We start from the raw sequence: 13538 nt of genomic DNA on the forward strand, positions 1-13538 counted from the left end.
GTGGGGAAAGGGGGAGCTACTGGGGCATTAGACTATGGGGACAGAGGGGAGGGACTCTTAGGGGAATAAGAGATATCCCTGGAAACCTAATATTCTACCCACTCCACATCCAGCCCCTGAAGCTGTCTCAGGATTCTGTGGAAGAGCAAGAGGAAGAGGCTGAGGAGCCAGTGTATGAAGAGGTAGGGGCCTTCCCTGAACTGACCAAGGACTCTCCACTTCCACTGGACTGGACATCAGAACCAGAGGTCCCTAGGGATCCCCCCACCAGTCAGAATGCATTTCCAGAGCAAAGTCAGAGCCTACAGAGTGACCGTCCCCCCCTTTCTAAGTCAAGCTCCATTGGACAAGAAAGGGGGCCTCCAGAGCTGCCTCCTGGTCCCCCTCGGAAAACCAGCTTTCAACATCATTTGTCTCTGGAAGATAAATTAGTACAGGAGTTAAACTCACTGATTCTTCGAAAGAGCGAGTCCTCTGCTCCCAGTCTCCCAGCCTCTCAGCCTCCCAGCCCCCCAACACGGACCCCTTACCCCATCAGCCACCCTATGCAAACTCCTGGACATTCTCCCAAATCTCCCTGTAATTCTCATTCCCCACCTGGCCAGCCCCTTACATGACCCTTAAGCCAGCAACCAGTTCTAGGATGGGGAGGTAGAAGAGCCTGATGCTCATGGGACAAAAGACAACACTTATTAAGTGTCTGCTCTGTGAAGGACTGAGTTTAAGGCTGGAGATACAAAGATAAAAAAAGGAATAAAAAGCCCCTGCCTTCAAGGAGCTTATATTCTACAGACTCCAGGCTCTTTCCTACCTACAAGAATATTCAAAGCACCTATGGGAACTCCCTCAGCCACAGACCAGGAGAACCCCTCCCTGTCCTGTCCCTGAAAATCCAGTGTGGTGGAAAGGATGAGTCAGGAGACCTGGGCTCCTGTCAGTATTCTGTCACAAGTTCTGTGACCTTAGACAAGTTCCTTCTCTCTCTGAACCTCAGTTTCCTCCTCTGTAAAATAAGGGTGTTTTTCTAAGGTCCCTTGCAGGACTGACATTGTATGTTTCAAGATCCTGGAAGAACCTCTGTGCTCAGTAGGCCTGTTAGGTTAGGGAGATTTGGATGCTGGCAGCCAGGCAGGGTGAGGAATCCCTTGAATAAACTTTGAAAACAAAACGGCTACATGTTTGCCTTTGCTTCCCCTAAGAAACTGGGGTTTAGGGGGTGGAGAAAACTGAGTCGATAGGACTTGGGGGAATATCAGCTTGAAGAGACGGTCAGCACACGATGCCTTGAAAGGGAGAGAATTGGGGGAGTTTGAGACGCTCCCTGGAAAAGAGAGCACTTCTGGGGTAACAAGTGAGACATCTCTAGTCTCCTCCACCTCCAGGGCGCTCCTATTGCCTAGTATGGTAGAGAAGTGGGGAGCTCCTACAACGTACCTTTGTTTGTCCCTCTCGTTTCTCCCACTCCCGGGCCCCAGGCAGCTGTCACCGGGACTGCTCTGGCTTTTCCGGTTCGGTGAGAATTTGGGGAAGTCAAATCCCGGAGCCCCCGAACCGGGGCCTAACGCAGCCCTGGTTGCCCCTGCCTCCACTCTAGGATCCCCCGAATCAGACTGTCCTTTCTCTAAGGGCATTGACGTCATCACAACCACTTCCTCTACCTTTCTCTCTTTGCTTCCCCCTTTTTCCCCGTCCGGTGGTGGTCGTGGTGGTAAGACTACAGTTGCTGATCTGCATATGTTAATAAATATATTTGCATAAAAGAATACATTGGTCAAAGAGACTAATTATGGGTTGAGTCAGCGGCTCAGCCGGAAATGGAACCCAGGCGTCCAGATTCCCCAGCATAGGTTCTCTCCACAGCCCCGCAGACGCCGCGTCCTCCCTGCGGCCCCTGACCTCCCCTGGTGGTCATTCACCCGCCAGGCTCCGCAGGGCTCCTCCCCGTCCTCCGCTTCCCGTCCCCAGCCTCCCGAAGTTGGCGCGGCTGAGATCCGAGCTGGGGCTGGACAGGGGAAGAGGGGTGGTGGAAAGGGGGGCCGGGGGCGGGGCTTGTCTGGAGGGGTGGGGCTTCCAGGAGTTCCGGAGTCAGAGTCACAGCTTCGGTCCAGTCTGGAACCAGAGTGGAGATGCAGCCGCCGCCGCGAAAAGTGAGTGCACTTGGGAAGGTGGGGACAGAGCAGCCCGTCTGGCGGGCGGTGAGAAGGGGCGCCAGGGCCGTGGGATCAAGGACTAGGGAGGGAGCAAGAAAACGAAGACAGCCCCGCCTCCTCGTCCCCGCCCCTTGAGCCTCCCCACCCCCCACGTGGGGTCCAGCTGGAGTATTTCCAGAATTGGGTTTCAGCCCCTGTTACTGCCCCAGTGGAATTGACTCCCTCCCCATCCCTTCCCCTAAGGTGAAGCCGGTCCAGGAGGTGAAGCTGTGCTTCCTGGAGCAGCTGAGTATCTTACAGAGCCGGCAGCAGAGGGAGGCCGACCTACTGGAGGACATCAGGTAGCCTCTCCTGGAGAAATCCACAGGAACCCTTAGCCAGTTGAGGCATTGTTGAGGGGCATCAGCCGCCGTCTCTAACACCTCTGGACATACTCATAGAAATACCCTCAACGTTACACACATGTAGCTTCCTATAGACATGCCTTCCCACAGACAGACTCCCCCCCCCAACATACAGACAGTCCTACACATATGTTACCCCTAACACTAGACTCTGTTGTGGTGGAGGATGGGGAATGAATAGAGGTCATGAACTATTTTACAGATCTGAGACATACCCAGAAGATCATGTGTTCACTATATTGTGGAAAATGCTATATCTATAGCTCCCTCAATAAACTTCTCTACCTTAGCACACACTATAGTATACAGTCCCTCATACACATACACAGCCCTTTTTTAGAGATATCCCTAAAAAAACCTCCCCTGGCCCAGCCAACAGCCCAGGACTGTGTATTCCATTTCCTCCTCTTCTGCCAAATGTGTATACATCTACCTCCCCAAATCCCCCCGATAATATGTATAGAAAATGCTCTTCTTTCATATAAAACAAAGTCTATTTCACACAAACCTTATCTATCTGTATATCCCCACTTTCTCGACAGAAACCAAAGTGTATTTCCCCAAGGTGCTACCCATCTCTAATTCAACCCCACTGGAGAAATATCAGTATAGGCCACACGAAAGTCAATCCCTGATTCTATATATTCTAATTCACTCCTAATCTCCCAACCTCATCCCCTAGAGGTTGGGATGTATGATCACTGGGGATGGGTATCAGGAGGTGCTGGAGGTGTGGGATAGGTAGAGGAGCTAATAAACTTTTATCTCGACAGATCTTACAGTAAACAACGGGCAGCCATTGAGAGGGAATATGGACAGGTAAGGAATGGTTGTTCCAGAGGCAGCTCCTCACATTTCTGCCCTGAGTAGTAGTGCCCTGCTATCCATTGCTTACTCATATCCCACCCTCACCATACATGATATTACTACTTTTTTTCAATTCTGTGGGTCCCAAACCCATTCCCTTTCCTTTCTTAGATTCCCCAAGGAACTGTGAGTCCTGACTGCCCCTCCCTTTACTCCATGGGTGGTGGTGATATATGGGACTGTGTAATAAGTTATATGGGGTTGCTTTTGATATATGGGGCTGTGTAAATGATGGGCTCTTCCCCCAGGCATTACAAAAATTGGCCGGGCCATTCCTGAAGAAAGAGGGACATCGGGGCTTGGAGACTGATGGCAGGTGGGGAACAGGGAAAGAAGTGGAAAATTGGAACAGAGAAACTAAAGAAAGATGGATGACTAAGCTGCCTTTGGGGGTAGGGGGACAGAGTTGGGCTTGGTGGGGTGGGGTTCAGGTGAATTTGGAAAGCTGAGGCTAGAGCTGATGCTGTAGCTAAGGTAGGAAGGAGACTGACCCAGCAAGGACATGGCAGTGGGGGTAGGGAGGCTGTCAAGTGATCCCTGTGGCTAAGCTAATGGGCAGATCGATTGATGGACTGATGGGTCTGCAGGGAATCAGGGGAGGGGGCAGGGAAAAGAATCTGTTTCACTCATTGGGGGAAAGGATTATAAACCAAAAACCTTGTTTCTCTTGTATTTTAAGGATTCCAAAGCTCTAATATTCCTCCCCAACCCAATTCTCACCTTGGTTGTTTTTTTTTTTTTTTGGTGGTGGGGGGAATGGGGCAGGTCTGTGTTTAATGCCTGGCGATGCCTGCTGGAGGGCACCATGGCTGGGGGCCAGGCTCGGGTTCTCGCCGCTGACCGATACCGAGACTTGGCTGGGGGCACAGGGAGAAGTGCCAAGGAGCAGCTGCTCAGGAAGGTGTGGGGAGTGGCTTTGGGAGGGTACGCTGAAGAGAGGGGACTAAAGGGGGAGGAGGTCATGGACGAGGGGGGCGGTGTCTGACCTGAGGGAGGAGTGAGGCAGATATGGTGATGCCCATGCATGGGGAGGGTTCCCATGTCCTGGAGGTACCCCCAGGGTGCTGAGCAGTTGCAGCGGGCCCAGGCTGAAGTGCTGGAGTCTGTGAGGGAGCTGAGCCGGAGCCGGAAGCTCTATGGGCAGCGGGAGCGAGTGTGGAGCCTGGTTCAGGAAAAGGCAGCTGATGTCCAAGCCAGGTCGGGGCTCTGGGGAAATGGGAGTCCTGGGAGGGGGGCACTGGAAGATTGAGAGTGGGGGAAACCCCAGAGCAGGGCTAGCATGGAGCAAGAAGAGAGGCATGTGATGTAGTATAAGGTGCTATGGACTTAGAGGCAGGAGATTTGGGTTAAAATGTGAGCTTTGGTATTTGTTAGCTATGGGATCATGGGGGAGTTACTTAACCTTTCTAAACCTCATTTGCTACATCTGTAAAATGGGGATAATAATACTTGCTTTTTCTACCTCACAGGGGAATGAAGGAAACACTGTAAACCTTAAAGCATTATAGAAACGGGAGTTATTTATTATTAATATCTCTAGGGCATGGGGGGAGGAGAAAAAATAAATTTACATGATAACTTTATTATATATTTAAAAGGAATAGCAAGTTGTATGTAACAGATTTGCAGTTTCATGTGTAATCGACTTTTTTATTCTACTATGTCATGGAAATGTTTGTTTTATCCCATAAATTAAAAATAAAAATACAACATATAACATACTATAATACAACATAACATAACATGATTAATACAACTAGTTTCTCATTTACTTCCTTTTCTATCTGCCCTAAACCAGACTGAATCGAAGTGACCATGGTTTGTTTCATACTCGAACCAGCCTTCAGAAACTCAGCCTCAAGGTCAGATGTGGGAATTGGGGTCCAGGGAAGATGATAAATGATTAGAGGATATGGCTGGGAAGTGATGAGCTGTTCTCTAGTTCTGGGATAAATTAAGAAAAGGCTATGGCCTATGGGAAGTACAGTGGGGGCTCCGGGGTCCTCTGTCCCATACTTATTTCTTCTTTTGCCCCTTCAGTTGTCAGCCCAATCAGCCCAGTACTCTCAGCAATTGAGTGCTGCCCGGAATGAATATCTGCTTAGCTTGGCAAGCACCAATGCCCACCTTGGGCATTATTACCAAGAGGAGCTGCCTGTGCTGCTCAAGGTAAGTCAGGCCCTGTAGCACCTCACCTTTGTCTCTGTGATACCACTGCTTTTATTCTAGCTCCTGCCTGCCAGAAGCCAAGCAGTCAGGAGCCCTTCCCTCTCTGTTCCCTCAATCCTGGGCATGGGGAGATAAAGGTCAAGGCTTTAGTGTCTTGGGATCTCCTCCAGGGCTTAGTTGGGGACCTGTCTGAGCAGCTGGGTGACCCCCTGGCCCTGTTGAGTCGAACAGAATTGGAAGCTGCACAGCAGGAGCTGGAACTGGCCCAGCGAAGGGGGCAGGTGATTGCAAAGGTCAGTTCCCTCCCTATCCTTGCCCTGGTACCAAAACTTGCCTCCAACATAGACCTTCCCATTAACGTAGAACCTTATCCTTTATCCCCCAAAGTCCCTCCCCACAATGTGGATCACTGCTTACCTCCAACCTAGATCTTCCCTTCTTGCTCCCAACAAATTCCCCATGATGAGCTTTCTCTCCACATGGAGTGTCTTTGCTTGATCTCAACACAGAAAACTTCTCCATTTGCCCCCACCATGCATCTTTTTTCCTCCTCATTTCCCCACCAATGGTCGGTAGCTCCTCCTGAGGAGTGGCTATCCCCATTCTCCCTTGCCCCCAGGTAAACTGGGAACAAGAGCTGCTACACTTTCTCCAGGAGCCTGGAGTGTTCTCCCCAACACCACTACAGCAATTTCAGCCAATGGGAGCTGACCAGGTGAGAGCCTTCCATCTCTCTTCCTCAGACCAGCCTCGGACAAATGTTCTTGTGTTTGGGGTATTCTCTGTTACTCTGGAACTAGCCAGGATGCTTTGTGCCTAGGGTACAGGGTCTTCCAGGTCACTATCACCTCCAAGCTTTGGTTCTCCTCCTTTTAAGGGCATCATCCCATCTCTCCCAAAGGTTATCCATCTGGGCTTCCCTATATGTACATGTCTGTATGTGTTGGGGTTGGTGTCCTTTCAATTCACTTCAACAAGCATTTATTGAGTACCTACTAAGTACAAGACACTGTGTTAGGTATTGGAGATACAGTGACAAAAACGAAACATCCTCTGCCCTGAAGGAACTTCCATTCTCCTGGGTATAACAGGCATTTATGCAGGCCTTTAAGATTTATAAAGTTCTTTGACCACTTTGTCATATTTTATCTTCCTAAGGACCTTATGTGTTAAGTACTATATTTGTGTTCATGTTGTGGGTTTCTTTATCCCTGATATGTCCTCATTTCTGTGCCTCTGCCCCTGGAGAGAGAGAGAGATGGGGGAGAGAATTAGAAGCTGCACAGCACAGAGAGACAGAGACAGACAGACAGAGACAGAGAGAGACAGAGACAGAGAAAGACAGAGAGAGGCAGACAGAGACAGAGAGACGCAGATAGAGAGAGATAGAGACAGAAAGAGACAGAGACAGAGAGAAAGACAGAGACAGAGAGATAGAGACAGAGAGAGAAAGAGAGACAGAGACAGAAAGACAGAGATACAGAGACAGAGAGAGAGATAGAGACAGAAAGAGACAGAGACAGAGAGAGGTAGATAGAGAGAGAGACAGAAACAGAGACAGAGAGAGGCAGACAGAGAGAGACAGAGACAGAAAGAGACAGAGAGAAGGCTGGAAGATGATCAAGCTAGAGGATATGGGGGGCATTGTGCTTCCTCCTAACAATGCCTGGCCCTGACCAGGTATGTGTGCTGGAGCTGGAAGGAGGCTCAGGGGGTATTCCAGGAGAGAGTGGCCTGAAGAAAGAGGCTCAGCACTGGGCCAACAGAGCTGCCCGAGATTACAAAGTCCAGAGTCATGGGCAGCGGGTAAGTTGGGGAAAGTCTGGAATGGTATGGGAAGGAAAGTAGGGCCTGAAAGTCAGGAGTTCTGAGAAGGGAAACAGTTTATCATGTGAGTCACAGGGTGTCTCATGCTAAAAATGGGGTTTCAATCAAGAGAATTCTCCACTCTTCCCTCCCTCCTTCTCTAACCAGGTGCTGCAACGATTAGAGCTGAAAAGGCAGCAGGCCCCAGAACGGGAGGCCTCAGGTGTGGAACTTCGACTTCAGGAAGTTAAAGAGAGTGTTCGTCGTGCTCAGGTGTGGTCATGACTGGTGCCAGGCTAAGGTGGTGTGTGTGGGGATGCACTTTCCAAATCCTCTTGCCTCAGTGGTCCTCGCAAGAAGAATTGGGTTGGTTGGGACACACTTTCCTGGTGGGAGAGGGCATAGGGGAGGGTGAAAAGCTAGAGTTGTGTGGCCTCTTGCTCCATCACGCACCCTCTTCCTCCTCCCTTGTCCATGTGCCAGGTGAGCCAGGTGAAGGGGGCCGCTCGGCTGGCTGTGCTGCAAGGGGCCGGGTTGGATATAGAGCAGTGGCTTCGGCCAGCCATGTCCCAGGCCCAGGAAGAGCTGGATCAGGAGAGGCGGCTCAGTGAGGCCCGGCTATCTCAGAAAGGAGACCTCTCTCCTATGGTGAGATAAGACTTTCTCTCCCTGTACCCAAAGAAAAGCCCATCTGTACTGATCCCTCTCATCCCACCAATGAGGACCCTTCCCTCCAGAGTGAAGATCTTTTTAAAAACTCTCTCCCTCCCTGGTAAAACTGGAAAGTCAAGGTATTGCCTGATCTCCTGATTTATCTCAGTAGCCAAGAAAACTGATGCAGAGGTTTGGGGTTGGACAAGCACATCTTTGGTGAATGGTGAATGCAATTCTGGGGATGGGAGACTGTGACCAAGAAACTGATAGCTCCTTCTGTGTTTCCTACTAGGCAGAGGATGCAGAATTGTCAGATTTTGAGGACTGTGAGGAGGGGGGAGAGCTGTTTCAAGAGCCAGCTCCCCCAACCCTTCCCACTAGGTCCCTCCCTTGTCCAGCACATGTTGTCTTTGGCTATCAGGTGGGGCCACAGTGATTGGGACTAGGGAGAGCTCCAGGGTGGGGGAGTGAGCAAGGGGTGCTTGCTTGCTTTTGCCCTCTCTCTTGGATGTGAGAGGGGAGGGAAGGACAAAGGATGGTCCGGACCTGAGTCTATCCCTGTGGGGCTCAGGCCGGGCGGGAGGATGAGTTGACCATCACAGAAGGGGAGTGGCTGGAGGTCGTGGAGGATGGGGACGCGGATGAGTGGGTCAAGGTGTGTGTTGGGACCCTAGGGAATAAGGGTGAAGGGGCTGAGGGCCCTGGGTTCTGACTCTGAGAGGGGATGGGGAACATGAGAAGTATTTCTAGATGGTCCCTAAGGAAAGGTGGAGCTGGAGGCCCTTTTAAAGATAGCAAGTTCCTGGGGGGGAGAAGGGTTTTGATCCAGTTGGATTTCTTCCTTCTCCATCACCTTCAATGTCTCCTCACCTTTTCCATTGTGACCAGGCTCGGAATCAGCATGGTGTGGTGGGTTATGTTCCAGAGAGATACCTTGACTTCCCAGACCTTGCCCCTCCTCAGGAGGGCCACCACAGTGACAACCCCCCAGGGGGAAATTCCACAGGTGAGGGGGCCTCAACATAGCAGGACACCAGTGGTGTTAAGGTGGGGGTACATCATGACCCTGTCATCCCCTTCATGGTCTCTCTGATACTATTCTACAGTGTGCCTGGCCCGAGCCCTGTATAGCTATGCAGGGCAGAGTGCTGAAGAGCTGAGCTTCCCAGAGGGAGCATTGATCCGGCTGCTGCCCCGTGCCCAGGGTGGTGTGGATGATGGCTTTTGGAGGGGAGAGTTTGGGGGCCAAGTTGGAGTTTTCCCTTCCCTGTTGGTAGAGGAGTTGTTGGGCCCTCCAGGACCCCTAGACTCCCCAAACCAAGAAGAGGTAAGCTAGCTTTATACCTTAAGAGGGTGACTAGTGTTCTCTGCCCTAACCAAGGCTAGTTCAGGCCTAGGTTATAGGCATTAGTGATTAGTGCCTCCCCCCTGGGTACAGGCATTTCATTACAACTTGTGTTAGGGACTTGAGGGGTGGTATAGGATGGAGAAGTGAGGTGAGGGAATGTAAGAGGCAAAGTCTCCTTATCTCCCAAACCCAAGAGCTGGCTTCCTCAGTAAACTTCCATTTATAAAACTTCTGCCTTATCTCCTAGGTGCTGCCATCCCCATCCCCCCCAAGCTTCTCTCCTCCAGCTCCCATCCCTACTGCTGATAGGACTACAGGAGTTCTGTCTGAGGGTAAGTTGGGAAACCTGGGATTGAACAGAGACAGAGGACTCATAGGGAATGAATGTTTTACACCATATCAAATTTAAATTCTTCTGTCGGGCTTTCGAAGCCCTCTTTAATCTAGCCCTACCCCACCTATCCATCTTCTATTCTATGGCTCTCCCAAAAGACAGTCTGCTCAGGTTAAGACTTTTAAAAAATTGTTGCCAATGTTGTGTTCTACACCACAACTCCCCCTACCCCTGTCCCCATTACCATGTGGAATATCTTCTCCATGCTCTCCAGCTTAACTCAACCTTACCTGAAGGCTTCTGTGAACTTACATGATCTCCTTCTCTCTCCCTTGAGTTTTTATATCATCCATAGTCTATACCATTGCTATTTAGTATTTAGTTATACATTTTCTTGTATACTATTATTCCATATGTTAATCTTGTTTCTCTAATTAATTAGAAACTTCTTGAGAAACTATGTTTTAGACTCTTTCTGTGCCCTGATGGAGCCCAATACAGGGAGAGAAAATAGGTACTCGATAAACTATTGCTTTGATTGATTTGATGGCTTCAGGTTTGCTGACCTCTTGTTCTTTCTCCAAGACCACCCACTGGATTGCCTTGGCCCAGCAGATTCATCAACCCCTCGTCTCCGGCCGGTAAGACCTCTTCCCTGGGGTAGGCTATATAGGAAGATGGTTCACCTATCCTGACCTACAGCTATGAAATATGTAGGAGGGATGGCTAATGGAGGTTGGTTCTGGGGGTCTTGGCACTGATTGTTGGCATTTTTCTTTTAGCTACGTCCACCCCCACCCCCACCCACCAAAGTTCTGGAGGCTGAGAGATTGGAGCCCCTCACCTGAGCCCAATGGGGAGTCCCAGCCTCCTCCTTATCGATGCCTCCCAACTGCTGAGTGGCTGCCACCAGAGAAAGTGTGTGATGACCTCTCCCCAACCTCATCTCCCCTCCTGGAAGCCAAGGCTGGGGCAGGGCCCTAGGACACCTAGGCAGTATAGATGGGTCAGGTTTCCTGTGTTTCTGGTTGCCTTCCTGAGGATGTGGCCACTTATGACTTGCCCCACCAACCACCTCCCTCTTCCCTCCCCTTCCCCTGGTGGGTTGGGGGGTAAGGGTCAGAAGTCGTGGGAACCAGTGTGCAGATCCGCTGTAATAGTCCGAGCTGATTTATTGACAGTGCAATAAAGGGGCAAGGAGCCCAAGCCAGTGCCTGAGCTTTTGTGTGCTGAGAGGGAGGCCTAATGGGGAGTATTGCTTCAGGTGCCCATCTTGAGCATGGGGCCTGCTCCCAAATGCCACGCTCAAGCAGAGGAGCAAGTTGATGGAGGAGGAGGAGGAGGGAGCCTGGGGTGAATGTAGGGGCAAATTCTCCTCACCTTTGACCTGTCTTAGGCTGGAGATGGAGTGGAGGGAAGGGATTGAGAAGCTGGGGACCACTCTCTGCATTCCCAGCCTGAGATAATACAGCCCTCAGGAAGAAGGGTTGTTCTGTTTTCCTGGAGGGCAATGCTGTCTCAGAGTGAGGAGGGAGCTTCATGCTTGCCCCTCTTCCCTGACCAGCCAGCTACTGATCCTTTGCAGTAGGGAGTGAAGATGAAGCTTGGGGAAAAGGAGAGGGAAGGGGATAGTCTTCCTGCCTCCTCTAACCTTTTTCTCCACCCTCCAACTCATGCTCTATCTCTTGTTGCCCTTCCCTTCTTAATCCCTTGGAGCAGTGGTGCCCTTAGCCCCTCCCTCCTTAAAATCAGCTTCATAGGCTGAAGTGTTCAATTTACCTTGCAACTTAGGGAAGTGTTGGGGTGCCCGCCCTTCCCTGGAAAAAACACATTTTGGGAGGGCCAAACTCACCTCACACTCCTCTTGAGCCACCTGGCGGTAACACCTGAGATAAAGGGGAGGAGTATCATAAGCTCTCTAGCTTCACCTAATCAGAAAACGACCTACTCAGCAAGGATAATGGTTTTATCCAGTAGCTCTACCCACCCCAACTTCACTATACACATATCTGATTGTTGCCCACCTGGAGATCTGAGGCATCCAGTTTGTCTGGCTGTCCATTAGTTTCCCTCCTGGTCAACACTGGCCTTGTGTCCCTCTCTCTGGATGCTGCTTCCAAGTTTTCCATGGCTCCAGAGGGCCTCTCAGTCAGAGAGGGGACAAGGTTCCTTTCTCTGAGGCCCCCATTCTGTACAGGGGAACTAGATAGGATGCCAGCCTCTGGCCCCACTGCTGGAAGTCTCTCTGTGGCAGGAGTCCCTGTCCCAATCTGCCCTTTCCCAGAACTCTGACCGCCCCCTGGGTCCTGCTCACCACTGGAACCCCAACTTCTATCAGTGGGTGAGCCATCCCGATGTTCATGAAGCCCAAATCTCTTCTCAATATGTGTTACCCGGAACCTGGGAGGGAAGAGGATGTGCTGCTGCTCAGGATTGCTAGAGACTCTCTGAACCCTTTCTCCCAACACTCTCCCCTCTCCCATTTGCTGACATTTGATAGCTTCTGACAACAAAGGAAACCTCAGCAGATAGGTGCATCTTGGAGTTCCATTCCAGCCCCCAAGAGTACTCCCTGACTGGAAACCCTCCTCTCCCCCTACCCTCCAGGATAGGAGGGGAGTAGTACTAAGTAAAGTAGCCTGGATAAATCTCTAGGCCAACTGTCTTAGAAAGATCTACCACCTGAATGGGAGACCCTGAACTCTACCCCCCTCCTCTTTGGGTACCCCCTCCACACCTGCCCACAGAGAACACTGTGGTCTCCCCTGGCCTAGTACGACCTTTGCCCTCTTTGGATCGGCCCTGTCGGACCAGAGGTGGCCTCTTGTTTCGGCTGCAGTGGATACAAGGGGCAGCTGAGCCCAAGTGAACTGTATGGTGGTGAGACGGAGTTCCATCCTGCACACTAGGAGCACCATCGAGGCTGGGGGAAATACAGGAGAATTCTTTTCACTATGCCCTCTGAGCATCCTTTCCATCCCCTACCCCCATCTTTCAGTCTTCCCTATTCTTTCTCTAAAATCTGATTCACACCTCTTGATGACCTCTTGAACTAGTGACAGTATTTTGTCTCTCAAGGCTATTTAAATACAAGGAGGCTACACTGAGAAGTCGATAATTAACCTAAAGAATGAATGATGGGCTTCAGGCAGTGATATTTGGATAGTAAAGTTATTTGAGAGAAGTCTTCTAGGTGCTCTTCAAATCATACTACCCATCTTATTAAGTTGTGACTTTAGCAGGGGCTAGCTATTAAGGAGAGAGTGTTTTCCTGACTAGTATTTGGGGAAATTCCCCACACTTCCAGCTCACCTGGACAGCTGTACTGTTGCCTCACCTTCACTGTCCCCAAGCATCTCTTTCAAGGCCTCAGCATTGGCTGTGAAAGAGATGTGGCAAGAGGATGTCATGGATGTAGAAAGGGGACAGGGGGCTGAAGAGCAGATGCCAATGAGCATTTACCTTCATTTTGGATGATGCATTGGACAATCCTTTCCACTGTGTCTTCATTCACATCCTCATCATCCGCTGTGGAGGTAAGGAAAGGTGTCAGCTTCAGAGGAAGATAAACTGGGGCCATTGCAAAGTTACTGGCCTTTGGATTGTTTCTTTGATTTTTGTGACCACCTTATTTGGCTCCCTAGCAGCTCTGATGGTTCAAGATCAGTGATCACCATAGGATTATGACTCTAAAGCTGTAAGGGACCTTAGAGGCCATAGAATACAATCCCTTCATTTTACAGGTAGGGATATTGAGTCACAGAGAAGTGGAGGGGGGAGGGGGGCGGGGGGGAGGAATTATTAAA

The 13538-nt window shown here is 50.5% G+C and overlaps 3 protein-coding genes across 4 annotated transcripts in view; 2 read left to right on the plus strand and 1 right to left on the minus strand.

Moving 5' to 3' along the window:
* ARAP3 (ArfGAP with RhoGAP domain, ankyrin repeat and PH domain 3) overlaps positions 1 to 1168 on the plus strand; it is a 16491-nt gene extending 15323 nt beyond the window's left edge. For both annotated transcript variants that reach the window (XM_069107369.1, XM_069107370.1), the window contains one exon: positions 114 to 1168. In XM_069107369.1, the coding sequence (XP_068963470.1) occupies positions 114 to 617 (504 nt within the window). In that variant the 3' untranslated portion in view covers positions 618 to 1168. The remainder of the gene's footprint in view (positions 1 to 113) is intronic.
* An 853-nt stretch (positions 1169 to 2021) lies between these two features.
* FCHSD1 (FCH and double SH3 domains 1) lies at positions 2022 to 10943 on the plus strand. The gene is made up of 20 exons (XM_069107372.1): positions 2022 to 2147; positions 2394 to 2491; positions 3328 to 3373; positions 3670 to 3737; positions 4187 to 4322; positions 4482 to 4618; positions 5220 to 5283; positions 5462 to 5590; positions 5761 to 5883; positions 6210 to 6305; positions 7271 to 7396; positions 7565 to 7669; positions 7880 to 8044; positions 8343 to 8471; positions 8622 to 8705; positions 8939 to 9056; positions 9157 to 9377; positions 9646 to 9730; positions 10318 to 10373; positions 10515 to 10943. Exons 1-20 carry the CDS (start codon positions 2127 to 2129, stop codon positions 10578 to 10580), a joined length of 2073 nt encoding a protein of 690 aa, XP_068963473.1. The 5' UTR covers positions 2022 to 2126; the 3' UTR covers positions 10581 to 10943.
* A 122-nt stretch (positions 10944 to 11065) lies between these two features.
* The window catches only part of RELL2 (RELT like 2), a 4288-nt gene continuing 1815 nt past the window's right edge, over positions 11066 to 13538 (minus strand). The window contains exons 2-7 of the mRNA XM_069107373.1: positions 13195 to 13260; positions 13045 to 13111; positions 12470 to 12655; positions 11757 to 12132; positions 11585 to 11618; positions 11066 to 11335 (exon numbers count right to left, since the gene is read on the minus strand). Of these exons, the coding sequence (XP_068963474.1) occupies positions 11586 to 11618; positions 11757 to 12132; positions 12470 to 12655; positions 13045 to 13111; positions 13195 to 13260 (728 nt within the window). The 3' untranslated portion in view covers positions 11066 to 11335; position 11585. The remainder of the gene's footprint in view (positions 11336 to 11584; positions 11619 to 11756; positions 12133 to 12469; positions 12656 to 13044; positions 13112 to 13194; positions 13261 to 13538) is intronic.

This window comes from Petaurus breviceps, unplaced genomic scaffold, assembly GCF_028583685.1.
Source record: "Petaurus breviceps papuanus isolate PSGF00001 unplaced genomic scaffold, PetGlider_PUasm1.0 90035, whole genome shotgun sequence".
Lineage (NCBI taxonomy): Eukaryota > Metazoa > Chordata > Mammalia > Diprotodontia > Petauridae > Petaurus > Petaurus breviceps.

Coding starts and splice junctions, on each gene's coding strand:
- FCHSD1 (XM_069107372.1), top strand. CDS start 2,127: ATGCAGCCGCCGCCGCGAAAA. Junction 3,738..4,186: donor GGCTTGGAGACTGATGGCAG/GTGGGGAACAGG, acceptor GGAATGGGGCAG/GTCTGTGTTTAATGCCTGGC. Junction 10,374..10,514: donor CAACCCCTCGTCTCCGGCCG/GTAAGACCTCTT, acceptor TTTTTCTTTTAG/CTACGTCCACCCCCACCCCC.